We start from the raw sequence: 20970 nt of genomic DNA on the forward strand, positions 1-20970 counted from the left end.
TGAGTTATGGATCTATAAAAAGACATGGAACAACCTTAAATATACAAATGAAAGAAGCCAGTTTGAGAAGCTACATGTTGTATGATTCCAACTCCATGACATTCTAGAAAAGGCAGAACTATGGAAACGGTTAAAAAAAATCAGAGATTGCCAAAGGTTAATGGGAGATTGAGATGACTAAGCAGAACGCAGAAGAAAGCACCCACTGTAATGGTGGATACATGCCATTACACACTGCTCCAGACTTAGAGCAAGAGGAATTACACCAAAAGAAAGCTCTCATGGGAACTAGAGACTGACGATCATGCTGTGCCAATTAAGGTTTGTTGATTGTAACCAAGCTACTATTTCATTGGGGATGTTGATAGTGGGAGAGGCTATGTATATGCCAGGCAGGAGACATAGGGAACTCTTTGTGCCTTTCTCTCAGTTTATGGGTATGTGTATACATCTTTGTGTGTGCACGCATACACGTGTGTGTGTGCACGCATACACATGTGTGTGTGTGCACGCATACACACATGTGTATACACAGAGGCCAGAAATCGATATCTTCCTTTATCACTCCATCTTATTTTTTGAAACAGAATATCTCATTAAACATGGAATTCACCAGATGACTGGCCAGTGAACTCCATGCATCCTCCTGTTTCTATCTTTCTGTTGCTAGGATTATAGGTGCTTGCCATCGGGTCCTGCTTTTTACATAGGGGCTGAGGACCCAGACTCGGGTCCTCATTTGTAGGGCATGCACTTTACTGACTGAGCCATCTCCCCAGGCTCCTCTCTTAACTTTTATATTGCTGTAAGATTAAAACTACCCTTTTAAAAAAAAAAGTCTTTTGTATGCATACCTATAATCCCAACACTGAGGAAATTGAAGCCAACCTGGGCTAGACAATAAGACCTGAGGGGAGGGCGTCACCTAACAAAAATATCACAAGTCTTTTAGATGAAAAGCTTGAGGGCGGTGACACGAGGTGGGGCTTTTATCTCTGTCCAACTCTGGAATTCAATAAGCTGCTTTTTCCATTTTCCTCATCCATAAATAGAAAAGAATAGCTGTCTCATGGGCATCAAATGAGCTGATGCCCGGTGGATCAACCGTAGCATGCAGCAGTAGTAATTCTGTGTAATGTAACTCTGTGTCTTTCCTTCCCGCGGCATCACAAGCTGCTTCTGGGCAGAGACCTCTTCATTTCATAATCACCTCTACCTAGCACAGTGTGTGGCATTTGGGCTCCAGAAGTCTGTTGATAGTGAGCGCAAGCCTAAACTTCTTTCTCCTTTGGACGTTTGAGGGTTTTCTCAACTTTTTGCTATTAGCAAAATTCATCTCCAAAACCCTTCTGTTTTACATTGCCTAATTTGGTCTGTATCCTACGTGAAGTAGGCAGAAGAGGGCTGCGTGCCCATACCCACACTCTGAGATAGGAAGAACAACTATGGCTTAGCGACGTGAAGGGACTTTTGTCACGTTGCATGGGTGACAACAACCGAACCTCTGGCCCCGCCTCTAGCCCCTACCTCCACAGACCTCTTTTCCTTCTAACCGCTGCTTTCTGCAGCAGAGGTCTCTTCAAAAATGGAGCCTGTAGTGGTGAGCCTGGTCTAAGAGCAACACCTTTACCTGTGGTCCCTCTGGGGGAACATGAGCTGTGATCTCCCAGATGACCCCCTGAAATCAAACGTTTTATTCCCAACACCTCCAGGCCTCTATTTTCCCAGAATGAGGAGCTTCTTAGAAAAGGGCGAACACGCCAGGTTCTCCCCCACCCCCCACCCCCACCGACTTTTCTCCCTATAAAGGGGTGAGGAGACGATTCTCAGTGTCCAAGAGGAGGGACTTTAGCTAAAAATAGCAATGGCGTGTGGATCAGCCAGAGTGGTACCCAGGACTGGGAAAGGGAGGGGGACGCTGTGGAGCTGTAGCCAGACTGGTTGCCATGGAAACGGGAGAGGAGCAGGGGAACCTGGGAAGTGGGGATGACACAGATACCAAGTCCTAGTCTGAGCTGCCGCTACATTTAGGAGTCTGCGGTTCCCACTCTCAGAGGGGACCTATGGTGGGGGGACATGGTGTCAGGAACATGGGCACCAACCCCCAAGGGTCTCTGCTGCCGGCTTCTCTCCTCTCCAGGCTCTGTGAGTTGAGTTGTGGGACTTGGGGTTCGGGCCCCGATTTCTAAGGCAAGTGGGGCTTGGGTGGAGCTGGTTCCTGAGGGAGTTTTCACCAGACAGACCTCCTTCCAAAAGATAAGCCCCCCCACCCCCGTACTGGGCTGCACTCTCTAGGGGGAGGAAAAGAGCAGCACGAAGAAGCATGTGGTCCTGGGATCTCACTGAAAGGGGTCACAGCATGCTCAAGAACTGTGGTCGGAAGAACTGTAGTTATTTGGAGGGAAGAGGCAGAAATGAAGCCCTTGCTCTTTAGGTAGTGGACAATGCACACCTTTCCTGTCCCGTGAAAAAGAGACCCTTCCTCAGGATAGCAAGAGCTAGAACACGCTCAGAAGGTTCCCTGGGCAATCAGCCTTTGGGGGATGATCAGACACTAGGAGCCCTTCTCCATTCCCGGACATAGATGGAGGTCAGATTACCTAAGACCCTAAGAAGAATGCCTAGAAGCCCACCTGAAACTAACACCAGGATGAAAGAGACCCCGGGTCCTGAGGCACTGAATACTTACAGATCACTTCCAGAGGACACCCTGAGCTGCAGAGAGGGGAAAGCAAGCCTGCTGTTGGGGGAGGGGAAGATCTAATCTGCCATTGCCAAGGCTATGTCTCCTGACTGCCATGGAAGATAAGTGTGGGAGACCTGGGGATACAAACCACCTCTGTGGTTTCTTCTTCTGCCTTTTCTTTAACATACAAACATCCTCCAAAGGTCTGGCTTCAGGATGCTTGGCTCCAAAATTTCAAAATTGGGATGTAGGGCTCGTAGTTACATATCCATGCAGTTTCTCCCTAGGACCTGGTCATCTAAGCCATCTGTGAACCTTATGTCGCATTCCTGCACTCCCTTGCCCTCCCAGCCCTCCTGCCTCTCCCCCCCATCCCAGGTTCCCTTGGAATGGGAGGAGATAACCAATTTAAGAAAAGAGAAAGGAAGGTTGATGACTCCTAAATCCTCACTCTACAGACTTTGCTTCATATGGTCCATATCTCTTAGGGACCCTAAGAGCTTAGGGAAGGACTCTGGGCATCCATCTCTCAAGGAAGAAGGCATCTCAGAGTGCATCTCAGGGGGAAGAATTTGAAACAAAATCAGGTGAGTTTTGCTGGGAATCTGGGCTTTGCTTGGAATGTGGATTTGGGGACATATGGCTGGTGTGGGTGGAGTTGGTGTTAGGGTAGTAAATGCAAGGCAGGAAGCTGGGAGGGATTGATGTGGGCGGTTGGTGTTTCTCTTGGTGCTTTTCTTACCTCTAAGGAAGTATAGAGGTTGAAAGATACTAGACAAGCGTAAGCCTGGGTGGCCTGGTACGTCCTTTATCCTTGCTGTGGGCAGTTGATCTCATATGGCCTCCAGCCTCCTATTGCCAACCCTTTTCTGCATGTCTCCTTTGGGAAAGAGCCCAGGAGAAAGGGGGGCGATATTGGAGCCTTGGTGACCACGGTTAAGCAGTCAGAATTGCCAATGAGAATTTCCTAATGTTGGGAACATTCAACCTTTGCACACTGGAGACTTTTTGTGCACAGCTGGCATTTCTTTCTCCTTGGTAAGTCTGGGGTAGAGAAAAGACGGAGGAGGGGGTCGAAACGGTGAGATTCGGAAAGAGAAGAGAGGGGATAGTCTTTCTGTGACCTTTGGGCAGGATGATGAAGAAGAGTCCGGGCAGAAAGGATAACGGTCAGGGAAAGAGTGGTATAAGTCCTCATGGCAGGGAGGGCTCTGCATAAAGAAGGAACTGCCAAGGAACCCACTTCTTACGTTTTAGAATCCCAGGAGTCTGGTCCAGGCTTGTCTGTGAGGTGCTACACAGTTCAGCTTGAGGTGGTGGCATTGAGACTGGTGACACCGACATCTCTAACACTTCCCACCCATTGAGCTTACACTGCGCTGCCCAGTTCGTGATCATTATTACCCTGTGTGATCCGTACAAGTTTTTCTTAACCTTTATTTTTATTTTATGTATATGGGTCTTTTGCCTTCGTGCATATCTGTGCAACACCCTCAGAGGCCAGGAGAGGGAGAGAGATTGGAATTACAACCGGTTGTAAACCCACATGTGGGTGCTGGAAATCATAGCCAGATCCTCTGGAACAGCAGCCAGTGAGCCATTTGAGCCATCTCTCCAACCCTCCCGGCCCCCAGCTTTCTGAGCTTGTGGGCTTCTTGGTTGTTCCCATGCCACCAAGTAGGGGGAATTGAGGCTAAGAGAGCGGAATGGGGTGATTTGTTCAGGGGCTACTCGCCATTGCGGACCCATCAACTCGGCAAACCTTTATTAAATCCCCTCAGGATTCCGGCTGCATCGCCATGGCGCAGGAGAACGCCGCTTTTTCTCCGGTGTCGGAGGAGCCACCCAGGCGCCGTGGCCGCCAGCGCTACGTGGAGAAGGACGGGCGCTGCAACGTGCAGCAGGGCAATGTGCGGGAGACCTACCGCTACCTAACCGACTTGTTCACCACGCTGGTGGACCTGCAGTGGCGCCTCAGCCTGCTCTTCTTCGTGCTCGCCTACGCGCTCACTTGGCTCTTCTTCGGCGCCATCTGGTGGCTCATTGCCTACGGCCGCGGCGACCTGGAGCACCTGGAGGACACCGCGTGGACCCCGTGCGTCAATAACCTCAACGGCTTCGTCGCTGCCTTCCTCTTCTCCATCGAGACCGAGACCACCATCGGCTACGGGCACCGCGTCATTACTGACCAGTGCCCCGAGGGCATCGTGCTGCTGCTGCTGCAGGCCATCCTGGGCTCTATGGTGAACGCCTTCATGGTGGGGTGCATGTTCGTCAAGATCTCGCAGCCCAACAAGCGGGCCGCCACGCTGGTCTTCTCCTCTCACGCTGTGGTGTCGCTGCGCGACGGGCGCCTCTGCCTCATGTTCCGCGTGGGCGACCTGAGATCCTCGCACATCGTGGAGGCCTCCATCCGCGCCAAACTCATCCGCTCACGCCAGACGCTCGAGGGCGAGTTCATTCCTCTGCACCAGACTGACCTCAGCGTGGGCTTCGACACCGGGGACGACCGTCTCTTCCTCGTCTCACCTCTTGTCATCAGCCACGAGATCGATGCCGCCAGCCCCTTCTGGGAGGCGTCGCGCCGCGCCCTCGAGAGGGACGACTTCGAGATCGTGGTCATTCTCGAGGGCATGGTGGAGGCCACGGGTGCGGGCAGGCTGGAGGATGGGAGCGGTGATGCAGGGCTCGAGCAAGAAAAGCACAGGGGTGGGGTGTGAGAGGAGGAGCATGCAGAAAGATGGACAGAGTGGAGTATAGGGTGACAGGTGGAGGAGGGGGTTGTGCTGGGGCAGGGATGGAAATGAAAGGGATGGACAGGGTGACTTTGCAGAGTCAAGAAAAAGCTTGGAAGAGTTCTATGAAATGATGCTAGCCTGAGGCCCTGGCCTGACAGGTATGTCACTTTGAATAGCACTTGACATCTCTGAATTCATTTAATCCTAGCAAGGTTCCCCTGGAGGTTACTTTTTTACTGTGCTCACTTTTCAGAGCATGAGTAGCCCCAAAGAAAGATCCCATAAATAGCGCACTGTCACAAGCCAATAAATAGCGTAGCCTAGATAGAACACAGGAAGTCTATCTTCAGTGTTTCCTAGTACGATGTTGGCATGAAGGTTACGTGCAAGATTCTTGATGCGCAGAGATCCAGAGCCCTGGAATTTGATTGACTCCAGTTATCCTCCAGACTAAGGTGTGGAGAGGTGAGAACTGGTCTGTCTCACTTCGGCCTCAGTTACCCCATCTGCCACTCTTAACTTCCCCTGATGTTGCCACTTCTAGTTCCTTTCCAGAAGGAGCTCTGACGTCAGTGCCTTCACTAAGGCCTACACTGTCAAGAGCTAGCTTGGGACCAGTATAGGAGCAAAAACAGGTCCTTTAAGAGATCCTAGCCGCTAAAGATAAGGAAGACATAGGTGAAAAACCAAAGTGCCACTAGGGGGAGCTACAGCGCTGCTACTGACACACTTCCTGCTGCTGGCCTTGAGACCCGGTTCCTGGTCCTGGGCAGAAAGCCTCCGCTTCATCACCAACTCAGTTCTATCCACTCCGCACTCCTCCTTCACTCCGACTAGGCTGGTCCTAGCCTTTCCCCTTCCCTTGCTACTCCCTCCGTCTCGCCAACTGTCCCTTCTTTTTGACACTATCTTGGGCAGTTCTCTTACAAGGACTTTTCCCTTTTGCCGCCACCTCCTACCCATCCCTACTCCCCCCAGCCCCAGCCCCATCTCTGCTTCTCGGGCCTTCTCTCTGCAGAGGCCCTGCGGGGGCGGGCTCTCCTTCCCCACCTTGACAGATTCCTCTTATTCCAACTTTGCCATAGAATACCAGTGTCCCCAGGATATCACAGAACCAGATTAGCCATTCTCTGGTTGGTGATGTTTTCATCTCTGTTTCTGAGATGGTATTAGTTTCAGGTGACTCTGAGGTAGGAACAAATGATCTGCCCTGAGGGAAGGGTGCAAAATCCCAGCAGGGAAGGCAGGACAGACCCAGTGCAAGGACTGAGAAGGGCAGTGTAAAGGACATGGGGGTGGGAGCATGTTCGATTTTTCTAGAGATAAAACAGGGAAGGATGGTAGTATTTTGGGATTCAAACTGCTTTTGAAAAGCAAGAATAATGAGCCAAAAAACCCAACACGATGACATTTAAAGGGAGTAAATATAAAATTCTACATTTAGGTTTTAAAAAAAAAATCACTTATGTAAGCCCAGCATGGAAAGGCTCTGGTAAAGAAAGAACTGGGGGTTTTCGTTGGCCACAGGCTCCCAGGCTTGCTGTAGCAACGTGATGCAGCTTCCAAAGGCATTTATGTAATAGAATCATAGGCCACTTTGCTAGAGCCTCCTGGCCAGAAGCAAGAGGCGGCAAGCTTTCTTTTATGCATTGAGGAGGCCACAATTGGAAACATCGTCACACTTCAGATGGCCCCTTACCTGGTCATCCGTGACCATTCTGACTTGCAACGAAGACAGTAAACTTCTCGAAAGCCAGATCAAGTGGGAAATGGTCATGAGTGTTCAATCTGAGGAAGAGATCTAAGGGAACCTGGGTCTATATTTACAGACGCTAAGGGAGCGTCAGGTGGGAAGGGAGTGAACGGCAAGGAGTAAAGATCCTCGGGACAGATTTTAGCTTGTATAAAAGACAACCCAGAGCCAGTGAGATGGTCCTTCAAGCTAAGGTCAAAGGCCCGAGGACCTGAGTTAGATCCCAGGGTCTCAGATTGTGAAGAGAACCAACTCCCACAAGCTGTCCTCTGACCTCCACATACATCCTGTGGAGCATATGCATGCACACCCATGCATGTAAACACAAATCAATGCATATAAACACCCATGCATATAAACACAAATCAATGCAATCCACAAAGGACTGAACTTCTCATGAGGTGGTGAGCTTTCCATCCTGGTAGGTAATCAATTCAACTAGCTGCCCATGGCTTGCGAATGCTCGGTGGTGGCGGGGGTGGGCGAGGAGGCTCTGTGGGAAGTGGGAAGCTGGACCAGATGATCCCTAAAATTAGTTTTAAGGTTGAGATTCTCAAAGGGGAAATATAGGCTGGCAGATGGAGAAGTGAGCTGACCAACGACTCTTGGGGAAAGAGGGTTGTGGAGTGAGAGGCAGGAGAGGGAGGCTCAGGCTGGGATCCCTTTGATTAATGCCTCTTCCTCCTCCCCACAGGAATGACATGCCAAGCTCGAAGCTCCTACCTAGTAGATGAAGTGCTGTGGGGCCACCGGTTCACATCTGTGCTCACCCTGGAGGACGGCTTCTATGAGGTGGACTATGCCAGCTTCCATGAGACCTTTGAGGTGCCCACACCCTCCTGTAGTGCCCGGGAGTTGGCAGAAGCTGCAGCCCGCCTCGATGCCCATCTCTATTGGTCCATCCCCAGCAGGCTGGATGAGAAGGTGGAGGAAGAGGGGGCTGGGGAGGGGGCAGGTGGGGGAGATGGAGCAGACAAGGAGCAGAACGGCTGCCTACCACCCCCGGAGAGTGAGTCCAAGGTGTGACTGGTTTTCTCCAAACCCCTGTGGCAGACCAGGGGGCTAGACACAGGTACACGGAAGCTGCGGAGTGGAGATGGAAGAAGAGGTGGCAGGCAATGTCCCAAGGAATGGCTAACATTGGGAGAGGCCCACTGAGTCCAGGATCCAGTGGGGAAGGAAGAAGTCCTGGTTTGAAGAGAGGAGAGGGTGGGGATGAAAGAACATATCGGCCTGTCTGTCTGACCTTCACATCTGTTTGTGGGTGGATGGATGGACAGAAGGATGGGCGTATGGGGCTGAATGGGAAGGTCGGGCAGACAGAGACAGCCAATGGATAGCTTGGGTGGCCTATGGATCGACAGTTGGTGAACCCAGGGCTGCCTTAACCTGCAGCACACCTAGTGCAAAGCCTACCAGTACCCTTTTCGTCAAGACAGAGGCAACCTCAAACCGGGGGGCATGGCTTAGGGAGTAGAGTGTCAGACCAATCGCTGCCCCCACTAACCTCCTCAGCTCGCCCTCCCTATGTGTGACACACCTGTCTAGACAAAGTGGCCACCGTTGAGCCAGAGAAAAGCGTGTGGAGCAGGGTATAGATGTGACCCTATCCAGCTTCACTATCCCACTGTGATAGGCTCAGAAAGGTGTCCAGAGCCTTAACCCTCAGGGGATAGGCAAACAAACAATGGGGGTAGATGCTGAGGATCAGGAACAGGATCAGGAGAGACTGAGGACAGCGTGGTGTTTTGAGGCAGCAGAGTGAAACCTTGCAGGTAGGTACTGCTACAGAAACAAGAAAGCAGAGAGACTCTGAGGTGGGAGAAAGACCAAGGGAGACTTAGTAAGCGGTTTTATGAGGGATGCCTGAGCCCTGGGGAAAGTAGTTTATCCTTGAGGCACAGAGACAGGGGATCATTCGAAATAGTGATTAGGTATCAGGTGTGACATTCAAAGACCTGGTCCTAACACCAGAACACAGTACAGGTGGAGGTCAGAAACACCCCACAGCATCTGAAGGAAGTGTGGCTCACTCTCGGAACCCACACAAGCTCTCAGAGTCCAAAGTGAGAGGGCATTAGCAACCCGGAAGCTAAGGATTGAGCAAGGTGGGGTGGGAGGAACCTAGCAGTTAAGGAGCTTTGCGGCACTTGCCCAGAGGACTTGTAAAAACAGATTGCTGGGTCCCACTCCCAACATTCTGACTCAGTAGATCCAGAATGGAAACCAAAAAATCCGCACATCTAAATAGTTCCCAGATCTAACACGTTTCCCAGGTCGTGCGGACACTACACTTGGATGAGGAAACCAAGCAGAGGAGAAGCTGCACGAGCTGAGAGGTCGAGGACCCTTAAGAACAGGAGAAAGGGGAAGGGACATGTCAGGGAGAGGGACCCAGGTTCAGGCTGAAGAGTTTAATGCTGGGTCTGAGAACTGAAGCATCAGTGGTAACTTCGCCAGTGACACCGAGGTGGCGTCTGGGAAGAGGAGAGGGCCACAGAGACAGGTGGGGGACTCCTGGGGAGGCAGTGGGGAGCCGAAGCTGAATGGGCTTCACCACAAACACCGACTGACTCTCTAACGGGATAAGGCAAGACGAACTAGGGTAGAAGACTGAGCTTATTCTTCTGGGTATCTGCTGCCTGCCATCTGTCCTGCCAGGGCAGGGAACCCTGGAGAGACATCCTCCCATCCCACCTCCACTGCATCCTGCCCTTGTCCCCAGTCATCTTGGGCTGGTCAGGGGAGAACAATGGCAAGTTGAGGAGCAGAAGATCCGTCAAGGGACTAGAGGGCTGAACCCCTGGAGCTCAGTGTAGTCCAGGTGGACACAGCCTCTGATGGGGCAGGTTCAAACCTTGGCCCTGGCTGCACCCAGTCCTGCCCTTGAATCCAACCAGGTACTGTGCCTCCCTCCCAGTGCCCATCTGAGCTCGGGTCCACTCAGAGGACACAAGCTCTTGCCTCTCCCCTTCAGTCGAACACTGGATTCGGGTTTCAGGACCACCTGGGTCACTCTCAAAAATGAGGTCCGTGAGCATGGGCCTGCTGGAACCCCACGCACATACTGAACTAGCACAGGGAGGGGCCGGGGTTTGGATTCAGGAGGAAAGGCGGAGTCTGTGCAAGAGGGGTAGGATGCTTGGCACCCTCATACAAAGCCCTGGAATGGAGACATCGAAGCTGCTCCCGGAAGTTGCTGAGATGCAGCCACTCAGGGCACCACTGTCCCGGGGAAGTCAGGAGCCCTGTGTTCTAGTGCCAATGCTGATTGTCACTAGTTACCTCCATGAGGACTCTCACTCTCAGCAAGGCACATTATTTCTCTGGGCCTTAGTTTCCTTATGTGTAAAAAAAAAAATGATACCTGGCAAACACATAATGCTCAATAAATGTTAAGTTGCTAAATGGAAAAGGTAGACTGAATGCCACTTGACATGCAGAACAGCAGAGACTCTCGGGACCAGAGAGAGGCGCAGCTTGTGTAAGCAAATGCAGTGACTCTGTGTACAGAGGACACAGCCCCCCCCCCCCACCCAACAACTGCTGTGGTCCCTAAGTAGGCAGCTGCATTCTGGGGCTCCTAGTCTGCTGCAGTCAGAGAATAAATAAGGTCAGGATGAAAAAGACTGAGGCCCCAGGGCCTGGTGGGAGGAGTCTGCTCCCAGACTAGCTTAACCAGGAGAATGAGACAGAGGAGGGCGTGTCCCAGTCTGGGGAGCTCAGAAAGGCTTGTCCCTGGAAGTCCCTGGAAGCCGTGAGAGGGGCCAAGCTCAACTGGAACCCACCCGCGCTTCCTATGTTCCCCTTCCCAAACAGAAGCCCCATTAGGACTTGGCTCAACACTGACATTTTAGGTGACAGATGGGACCCAGGCATCCCCTCCTGCAGTGGGTGGGTAGCAAGGTCCTCAAAGGACAGATGGTGTTTACAATGGGAGAGGGCCTGGGTTATCCAGAATAGGCTGACAACCCCCAGCAACCTCCCTACTACCACCCTCACCCCACCCCCGCCCCTGCCTTTTATAGCTTCGTAACAAGGGAAGACACAACCAAGCCTGAATTTTATAAAACCAGTTTATTCACATTAAAAAAACAAACAAAAAACAAAACAAAAAAAAAAACTAGTTTGAGGACAGGAACTGGCCTTCCTACAGCACAAGTGTGAGACTAAGACCAGAGAACCAGAAGGAAGACCTTGAGGAAAGCTGTGGGCAATGGGGGAGCCAAGTCTCCCGCTCTAGGCAGGGACCGGTCAAATAAATTAAAGGAAGTTCTGGACGGAGGAGGGAGAGGGTATCCAGGCAACCGGAGGAGGGGCGGGGCGGCGCTGGCTGGAAGACACCTGCCAGAACTGAAGAGAGCAGTGGAGTAGGCTGAGGACAGGGGTCTGTCAGCTCTCACCCTGCTCCACGGTCCTGCAGGGCTGAGCCCGCCGCGGCTTGTCCAGATGGAGCACACAGGAAGCCCGAGGAAGACGGGGCTGGGGGGTCCCTTTCCCTCACCTGCGATGCTACAGATCACCGCTTTCGCAGCCTCTTCATAAAGCAGCAAGTGATAGTAGCAAGGACGCTGGCGCCGGTGACTAGGGCGACTCCTGTACCCACCAGCAGGGGCACGAACAGGGTATCCAGAGCTGGAGGAGAGAGGATGGCCTGCTCAGAGAGTATCTGTCATACAGGTCATTGACACTCTCTCTGGCAGGGTTTCTAGACTCAGTCTCTAGTCACAGAGTACCATCCTTGCTCACCTATGTCCACCCCAATCAACACTGAGGTCAGCTTGGGGATTTTCATGCAAAGGGATGCAGGGATGTGGGGAGGTAGGGGGAGGCGGAAATAGCGGGGAAGACAGGAAAACAGAAGAGGGCAAACACAGCTGGAGCAGGGGAGGGGAGGAGAGGGGAGGGCGGTTATCACTCACCATGCGTGTAGGGGTAGACTGTGACAGGCCCGGAGCGTGCACTGCCCGCCTGGTACCAGCTGTAGTCCGCATGCTGCACCCAGGCGCTTGGGGCGCAGTGGTATACGCCTTCATCCTTGGGCCCCAGACTGTGCAGTCTTAGTCGATGACTTCTGGGTCCCACCAGCTCCACACTGACAGGACCCCCTCCAGGCCGAACTCCCAGCTCTGCCACGCCGTCCTGACCCACTCCACCCACGAGCTGAGCAGGGCCGGTACTTAACTCGCCCTCCTCTGGCCTTTCCACCCACCAGCTGGCTGCCAGTCGCAGCCCCGGAGGACCGCCCCGCACAGAGATGTTGCACAGCAAGGAGGCAGTCTCTCCCCGGTACACAGTTCCCCCTGCAAGCCATGCCACGGCCTCCAGCACCACGCCTGCAGAGTGAAGGACATACGGGTTACAGAGGAAGGCTCAGGAGCTAAGAACTTAGGAAATAAGTTCTCTAAGCTCTGAACCCTGCCAAGGGCTCAACCTCTCACCTTCTTCCCTCACGTGCACAGGGAGAGGCCGGGAACGAGCACTGGCTGCTTCACGAAGTCGGGTCCCAGACCCTCGAACGTAGGCTTTGGCAAGGCAGCGGTAGGTGCCTGCATCACCAGGCCTGGCAGCCTCCAGTCGTAGCCGGTAGGTCCTGGATGCCACTTTCTCCATGGCAATGTGCCGGCCCTCATAGCCAGGGCCCAGGCTGCCGACACCTTCTGTGTCCAGCTGGGCCACCAGGCGGCCAGGCCCAGGAGCCCCTGCAGGAGCCATCTCCCAGCCCACCGAGTATGCAGCATGCCGGCCTGGTGGGGGCAGTGCCCCTGACACATTGCATAGCAGTTCCAAGGGTTCCCCCGGGCCAATCCGATGTTCGCCAGGTCCCACCGTCACTGCCAACTGGCTGGCTGAAATACAGCAGGGGAAGGGAAGGGTCATGTGGATGCCTGGGTTCCTATCTATAACACCTCTTTGCAAAAATTTAGAGGCCTTTTATCTGTCTCTTTCCTCACGACCTGAATTTCACCCTTCCATCATAGCCCTGTATCTCCACGTCCCATTTCTGAGCAGAGAAAACATGGATAGAGAGTGAATAAGGTCTAGAAGGCTGCTCACTCTATGGAAGAATTCTGTAGCGAGAAGACGGTCATGTAGCACCACCCCGGATGCCCACTGAGATGCCCCCTCAGGGGAACATGGTACTCACACAGTGTCTGCACATCCACATGGGCCAGGACTGCCCTCTTCTCTGCGATCTGGACCCAGGAGCCATCAGGATCCTGAATCCATTCAGCGGCCGTACAGTGATAGGTGCCCGAGTCTGCAGCCTGGGCACCTCCAACCACCATGCGGTACCGATCAGTCCCTTCCTTGCTCAGCCGCAGCTCCCCGGCGGCCAGCCTCTCGGCATAGGGAGCACCAGCCTCCACAGCCATGTCAGAGCGCAGTCCCACGACTTCCTGGAGAGTGGCTCGCCCCACTGGCGCCTCAGGCTCGGCTCTCCCAAAGGACACCGACAAGTGCGTGTGTTTCTTCGTTTTAGTCTGAGCCAGGCAGCCCAGTGCCAGCTCCTGCCCCTCATGCACTGTCAGGCGGGAGGGGGAGGCTGCAGCCTGGCGTCCCCGGGGCCCCGGAGGGGCAGCAGATACCTGCAGCTCATCTGGAAGAACTGGAGAGAGAGGCTTTGGTGAGAGAGGGCTGGGAGCTGGCGGTCCTGTCTCCTACCTCACTACCTACTCTGTGGGCTCCTGGAGGACGAGGACTTCTATAACTCAGTGGTCCCTAGCCCAGTCTGAGCATACTAAGATGAATTTTACAGAACAAGCCTACTGACACCCACTCGGATGTCTGGGATTAACGCATTTTAAATACTTAAGAAAGTAACTAAAGATAAAGAGACTGGTGCGGGCCTATCATCCCAGCTCCCTAGGAAGCTAAGACAGAAGAAGGAGCAAGCTCAAGGCCCACTGGGGCTACAGAACAAGCTCAATGCCAGTCTGAGTAACTTGGAACATCTCTGCATCTGGTCCCTGTAAAAGAAAAGAAAGTGCTGGAAAGGCAGGCTTACTGGCACAGGAGCCCGACACAGGGAAGACCGCTGGAGGTTTTAAAGTAACCTGGGCTACATGGTGAACTGTCGGAGAACTGCTAGGAATTACAGGCCAACCTAGGCTAGTGGATTGTAGGCCAGCCTGGGCTACAGGGTGAGACCCAATCTCAAAAACTAACACAGGAGATATAGCTTAGTGGAGTACTTCCCTGGTATGCTCAACACTGTAGGTTCAATCTGGGGTAGGGGGAGATGGAAGAGGAAGAGGAGAAGGAAGAAGAAGCAAGAGGAGGAAGAAGATGAAAACCAAATCTGGGAGGTGCTCTCACCACCCAGTTCAGAGCCCAGTACCTCTCAGCTCCACTTTGGCACTGTAGTTGCCCAGGTACTGAGTGTCCGTTGAGGGGGTGTAGCATTCATAAAAGCCAGAGTCCTGGGCCTGCAGGCGACCAATCTTGAACACCACGGAATCTCCCTTCAGGCGCTGCACCTGCAGGTCCCCAGAAGCCACGCGAGGCCCAAACACAGCGTAGGAGAACTGGCTATCCTTGGTGCTGATGATGCCCAGGGAAGTCGTTGGGGCCTCAGGTCTGTACATGAACCATTCAAAGTCCTGCTGGGAAGGGCCCTCATAGGCACTCACGTTGCAAGAGATAGAGACAGTGGTGCCAGCCACACGGTAAAGAGGCCCCTTGGGGACATGCACCTGCCGAGCATAGCACCTGACTCCTGTGGGAAAAAAGGTAGAAAGAATTGGAATTATTGTTTGTTTTTTTTTGAAAGACTGGGTCCCCATTCGATGCCCGGGCACATCAGCACCATTCTTGACGGCTACCTGTGAAGCAAAGAGAAACCTAACAAAGGTTAGAACATAGCCAGGCATAAGACACAGATGAGGACAGGGAAGAGATGCTGGGACGGAAGACATCAGTGTCTCAGCATCTGAACAGAAGCCCCAGACCCACCCCCAGAACAGGGGATACTCCACCGCTAGCTAATGAGAGGTAGAGCAGCTATGTGAACAAGAGAGCGCATCTGGAGGCCGGAGAGACAACCCAGTAAGGAAAAGTCTTTCTGAGCTCAAGTCCCTGCAACCACGTAAAAACCTTGGCATGGTGGCTGGTAAGGTGGTTCAGGGGGTAAAAGCAGCTGCCACACAGGCCAGACAACCTAAGTTCAATCCTCAGAATAGACCACGGCAGGAAAGAACCAAGTCCTGAAAGCTGTTCTCTGACCTGCACTCTCTCTCTCTATAATAATAATAATAATTAATAATAATAATAATAATATAACAGCAGCTAGATGGCTCCTGAGCAATGGCTCCTGAGGTTGATCTCTGGCCTTTACACGAACACTCATATGTGCACTTGTACCCATGCACACATGTGTACCCCATATATCACAAACACACGCAATTTAAAATAAGAAATAAAAGAAGCATGTCTGACTCTTGACTCTCCAGTTCTTGGCTGGATCCTTCTCTCTCCCACTCATGTGTGGGGCATTCTCAGATGAAGCCTCTAAGGGATTCTGAGACCTTTGCTGGAGGGGACCTGGCACAAACTTACAGAAAAGCTGCTTGGCTTGGTTCTGTCACCTGGGCTAGACAATGGAGCCAGTGGCCCAGGCTGGACAGGGCACGGGCCTGGTCAGTTCTCACCACACAATACCCTCCCCACTACAGCTGTGCCATGAGCTCACTGCTTCTCCTAGCCCACAGGGCGACACAGACAGCTGTGGCTTCTGGGGCAAAACTCGGGCTCTGCCCTGGCTTGGGGCAGAAGATCCCTTCCCCCCAGAGTCTGCCAACCTTCTGGATAGCCTAGATGCACCATGCACCCCCCCCCCAACAAACGCTTTCATTTCCATATGATCTGCATGTGTGTCCCCTTTCTGTAAGGAGACCCTAAGCTCTTTCTGACCCTTCCCGGCTTCTCTTCTCTCTCTCTCTCTCTCTCTCCTCCCTCTCTCCCTCTCTCCCTCTCTCTCTCTCTCTCTCTCTCTCTCTCTCTCTCTACCCATTTTATCTCCACCCCTGTTCCAACAGTCAGTCTCAAAACCTTGGCGTGTTCAGCTTCTTTCTTCTTCCCACCATTCCATAGCTACTTCTAGAAAAAAAAAAACAAAACAAAAAAAAACAAAAACAGAATCCCAGAATGCAAGGAGGGCTAGCAGTCATTTCACAGACGGGAAATGATATAACTCCCCCCAGCAAGCACATCTAGGGAGTGCCAGAGTGAGGATCTGAACCCAGGTCTGAGCCTAAAGCTTTCTAACTGCTCTTCTAGTCAACAGAGAAGAGCGGAAAGGCCTGGCTGGGGAGAGAACCATCTCTTCTAGATGAGAAGTCTAAGAGACCGGGATGTCTGGGTCAAGATCCTGCCATCTCTGGAGGGCCTCTCCACACCCCTGAAGAGGGACAAGACCAAGAAGATGAGACACTTCCAAGGCGGGGCCTGGTTTGCCTAACTGTGTAATTTCCAGGATTCCCAGGGGAAGTCCACTGTCTTGCTACTGCCCAGGAGGAAAACACCCAGGAGCCTGAGAGCCTGCACTCCCGTTCTTCTCCTTTCTGCTTCAGGCTGCGGCGTCACTCAGAGAACACATGACCATCACTTGAAGCCGAGGCTAGAGACAGGAAGCCAACACAGGACCAATTCTTTTCTCTCCTGGGTCTTGGTTTTTCTACCTTTGAGACCTAAGGGCTTCCAGTTCTGACTCTGAACCAGGGAAGTGTGTGACTCGCTCCAGGCACACTTCATAATCAGGATGATGCTAAAGACAGCCAAGCTGACACCTTCCCAGCTGCCCATGGGTAGATCCTGCTCAGAAGGCCCCCTCCCACCTCGTTGGCTCCACAAGTGCTGATGCCTGGAGATCCCCATGGGAAAGCTGTCCCCACGGCCTCAGGAAACAGGCTGTAACAAGGTTCCCTCTCACCAGGACACCTCCCTCTAACAGCCAAAGGCCTGATTTGGGAGTCAGATCCGAGTTCGAATCCTAACCTCAACCCTCCTTGGCTGTGCTCTCCGGAACAAGATTTTTCATTTTCCTCATCTGTGACTTGAACGAGCTGGGCTTGGATGCCAGCAGGCTCTTCTGTGCTCTGCAACACTCACTGCTCCCGGCCTCCCCTGGGCTCATCCCTGCCCCATAAAACCCACTGGGGAAAAGAAACCATCACTAGGCAACCAAACCCCACAGCTCCTTCATTTCTCGCCATCACTCTGCCTCCTGCCTTGTTCCTCAACGAGAGTTTTCATCCCCAGAGCCCAAGACCTGCGACTGTCACCATGTAGTTCTGGTCTAAGCCAGAGAAGGCAGATGGGGTGCCACAGGCTTCTGCCTTGACTACAGCACCCCAGAATCTTCCCCATAACTACACCTTCCCCACATCCCCACCACACACACATACACACCATCATAAACACCAACCAGGACAGACACTGGGTGTTTGGAGATCCCAGGTTCAGTTTCCTTGGAGCCTGGTTTCACCTGGGGCAAAGATGTTGGGACCTAAGTGTGACAACCAGCCAAATATCTGCGAGTGTGGAAGAAGGGCAAAGAGGAACTGGCCCAGGGTGGAGACAGAGGTGAGGGAGAGATGGTAAAATGTGTGTTGGGGGTGGGGGTGGGGCTTGGGGAGACTTTCTTTAAAGACCGTGGGCAGAATCAGCCCCTGGGCCTCCAGCCAATTCTGGGGTAATTATGAAGACCGCCAGGCACTGCCCACGCAGAACAGGCACCCGAGGCCAGGCCTGGAGCCTAGAGTGGGGCAGAAGGTTGTCACAGTATTTGGGCGCAAGGACCCCAGGGCCTGAGTGTAAAAGCTGAGAAGTGGCGCCTGCCTCGGGGGTCCAGTGGTGTCTCAGGAGATATCTCAGTAGGTTGTCAATATGCCCCAACTCGGGGCCTAAAGCTAGGGCGCCACCACCCTCCCCATAACTGCCTAGGCAGGCGGCCGCAAAAGGAAGCGAGGCGCCGAGCCCAGAGAGACTGGAGACACGCCTGATGGAGAAGTAGGGATGACAACCAACTCGCAAATGCTAGGAAGGTGAGCTGACTGGATGCGCAGTGTCAGCACCTACCCGGCCGGGACAGGGACGCGGCGACCACCCGGCTTACCAAGCATTAGCAGCAGCGGCAGCAGTGAACTCAGCGGCGTGGGGCTGGGGACGCCCATTCTGCGTAGGCGGCTCTGGGGAGGCTCCGGGGGTCGGCGTGGGCTCTGGGGGACCAGGGCCGGGGGGGGCACATGCCCGGGTGGGGGGCAGAAAGCGGAGCGGTGAAGCGTGGGTGCGCAGAGCCCAGATGAGCGGGAGCCGCCAACTCCTCGCCCTCCTCTCCTCTTCTCCTCCTCCCGTCGCTCTTCCCGCCCTCTGCAGCTCCGAGACCATTCCCGCCGCGCCCCGCCACCCGGCCACGCCCACACGCCGGGGCCGGGCCCGCCCCCGCCCCGCCCCTGGCCGCCGCAACGGCCAGACTTCGATCCTGATGGTGGCTCCGCCTCTGGCCGCGGGCTGGGCGAGCTGGCGGCACCTGGGTTCTTCTACCCCCACCCGCCCTCGCTCAGAGCGCACCCCGCCCTGCACCTGCCAGCCTTTCCGGGAGAATCGGTGCTTGCAAGGCCTCTGGGGATGATGGGGTGACTGTGGTTACGCACTCAGAATCCAGTTGGGTGATGTGGGCCGCTGAGTCTTGGCAGCAAACCCTGCTGACTGATGTGGGCATGGAGGGACCCAGGACTTCCAGGACGTGAAGCGGTTGGGCTCAAGAGGCTTCAGAACCCTGGAAGATCCTTGAAATCTGGCCTAATACCCGGTCAGAAAGCAAAACGAAAGGAAAGTGGGTTAGCCGTCCAGACTTCCTAGCTGGGTGATCTCTTGGCCGGCTCAATCCCTTTAACCTCAGTTTTCCCCTCCACACACGGAACAGAGATTGTAACCACTCAAGAGTTACGGTGATAATTAACTGACATCACGCACTTCACGTTTGTTGCACAAGGTAACTAGGGGGGTGTTTTGTTTTTGTATTAAACTGCTTTCTACCAATTGGAGTCTCCAATGAGAAGCTAAGGACACACCTCTCGGCTGGGAAGGGTGGAGCTAGCCTGGAGGTAGGAGAAAGGAAGGAGTCTTTCCTAGTGCGTGTCTCCCCCGTGAAAAAGGCGGAGAGTAAGAAGGGTGGAGCCAGAATGGGGAGAAGGGACTGGCCAGCCCGCAAAACCAAGGCTGTGGAAGTGACCATTAGTGGCCTAGACCACTTCTGGATCCTTCCCCTCCACACCCGACTGGTTCTCTTTAGCCCTGTTCCCTCCGCTACTGCCCCCTATAGAGGGGCAGTAGGAAACTGGTTCAGGCCAGAGGGAAAGTGGCTCAGGCCAGAGCTGACTTGCAGCTCTCAGAGTAAGTGTTCCTGGGGCTGCCGGTTGAAGCCATCTTCTGCAACCACAAAGAAACACTGATAGACTTTGGGAATCTAGCGGGAAGTCAGAAGTTCAACCCTGGTCTCCCAAGACTGTCCAACGACAGGATAAATAAAGGACCTGCTGCTTTCCACCGGGACATATCCCAGCCTGGTTTCTCTATTTCTCCAGAAGCCACATTGAGCTGTGTGAAAACTGCAAAGACGGGAGACTGGGAACAAGAGCAATCTCCCTTTAACTGGAAGTTGAGTAGATTGAATACCACCTTTCTGGTACTTAAGGTTTGAAAGTGAATCATCATCGTCATAATAGCAGCCATTTATGGGATGGTTACACCGCATAGCACCGCGTAGATAATCCTTCCCAGCCTTTACAGTTTATTTTACAAGACAAAGTCATTTAACACAAAGGAAATCTGAACTTCAAAATGGTTAAGTATCTTGCCCAAGGCCACACACATTTTAAGTGAACTGAGACTTGACTTTAAAGCTGAGGCCTGGTGTGCACACCTTTAACCTTAACGCTCAGAAGGCAGAGGCAGGCAGATCTCTAGGAGTTCCAGGCCAGCCAAGGCTTCATAGCAAGACCCTGTCTTAAAGCAAACAGCAACAACAAATCCACAAAACCTCAGCCCTGAATCTTCTTGTACCCCACTGTTCACTCCTTTTAGGGTGAAAACTCAGTCATGTAGCAGATACTGATTGAGCCAGGCCTTGGGCTGGGTTTTGGCAATGCCCTAGTAAGCAAGGCTATTATGGTCTCCTACTCTCTTGTGTTAGTGCAATATCAGGTAAAGAGGGTAGCAGTCAACACACATCTAATCATTATGGGATGGTGGGGGAGGAACACTCCTCAAGGAGCTTGCCTCATGACTTGCCTGACTTGCAACAAAGGGACTCCATACCAGTAAGTAGAGCTTAGGGGCTGGGCTAGTATCTCCAGAGGAGCTGGGGCCTAAGGAGGCCGCATACACCCCTCCCAAAACTGTGGAGACCAGCAGTGACCAGCAGAGGGAGCTCAAAGTCCAGGACCGACTCACCCGTAAGCCGCTTATGTAACTGGGAAAGTTGGGGGAGGAGAACAAATGCCAGGCACGAGGCACACCACACACAGGCACATGTCCCCACTGACATCAAGGGGCTTCACACAGAAAGGCGTTGCACACACACCCAGCAGGGCAATGCTCAAACACACGCTCATGCGGCCGAGGAGAGCCGGATCAATGTCAAAGACCAGAGACAGCCCCTGTCCTCAGGCGGCGCTCCCATAAGGAAACAGGCTCTCGACTGGTGCCCTGGGGTGAGTGAGCAGAGAAGGAAGGGAGCCATTCAGACAGTCTCAAGGTCAGACTAAGGCATGGAAGGAACGGAAGCCTGG

General features: G+C 53.3%; 2 protein-coding genes across 5 annotated transcripts; one reads left to right on the forward strand and one right to left on the reverse strand.

Annotated features, from left to right (window-relative positions):
• The first annotated feature begins 4485 nt into the window (after nucleotides 1-4485).
• On the forward strand, nucleotides 4486-8203 carry Kcnj9 (potassium inwardly rectifying channel subfamily J member 9). The gene is made up of 2 exons (XM_038349865.1): nucleotides 4486-5335; nucleotides 7872-8203. Exons 1-2 carry the CDS (start codon nucleotides 4486-4488, stop codon nucleotides 8201-8203), a joined length of 1182 nt encoding a protein of 393 aa, XP_038205793.1.
• A 3036-nt stretch (nucleotides 8204-11239) lies between these two features.
• Nucleotides 11240-20590, reverse strand: Igsf8 (immunoglobulin superfamily member 8). 4 transcript variants are annotated; one of them, XM_038349273.1, is made up of 7 exons: nucleotides 20459-20590; nucleotides 18761-18979; nucleotides 14520-14897; nucleotides 13326-13787; nucleotides 12619-13026; nucleotides 12100-12513; nucleotides 11240-11812 (listed from the first exon to the last, which is right to left on the reverse strand). In XM_038349273.1, the coding sequence occupies exons 2-7, from the start codon at nucleotides 18897-18899 to the stop codon at nucleotides 11697-11699; spliced, it is 1917 nt and encodes a 638-aa protein (XP_038205201.1). In that variant the 5' UTR covers nucleotides 18900-18979; nucleotides 20459-20590; the 3' UTR covers nucleotides 11240-11696. The 4 variants fall into 4 exon arrangements, with proteins under 4 accessions (XP_038205201.1, XP_038205203.1, XP_041911985.1 ...); XM_038349275.1 differs by lacking the exon at nucleotides 20459-20590 and adding an exon at nucleotides 18294-18396 and having other exon boundaries at nucleotides 18761-18883; XM_042056051.1 differs by lacking the exon at nucleotides 20459-20590 and having other exon boundaries at nucleotides 18761-19084.
• Between the last annotated feature and the right edge of the window lie 380 nt (nucleotides 20591-20970).

Source organism: Arvicola amphibius, chromosome 12 (genome assembly GCF_903992535.2).
Source record: "Arvicola amphibius chromosome 12, mArvAmp1.2, whole genome shotgun sequence".
NCBI lineage: Eukaryota > Metazoa > Chordata > Mammalia > Rodentia > Cricetidae > Arvicola > Arvicola amphibius.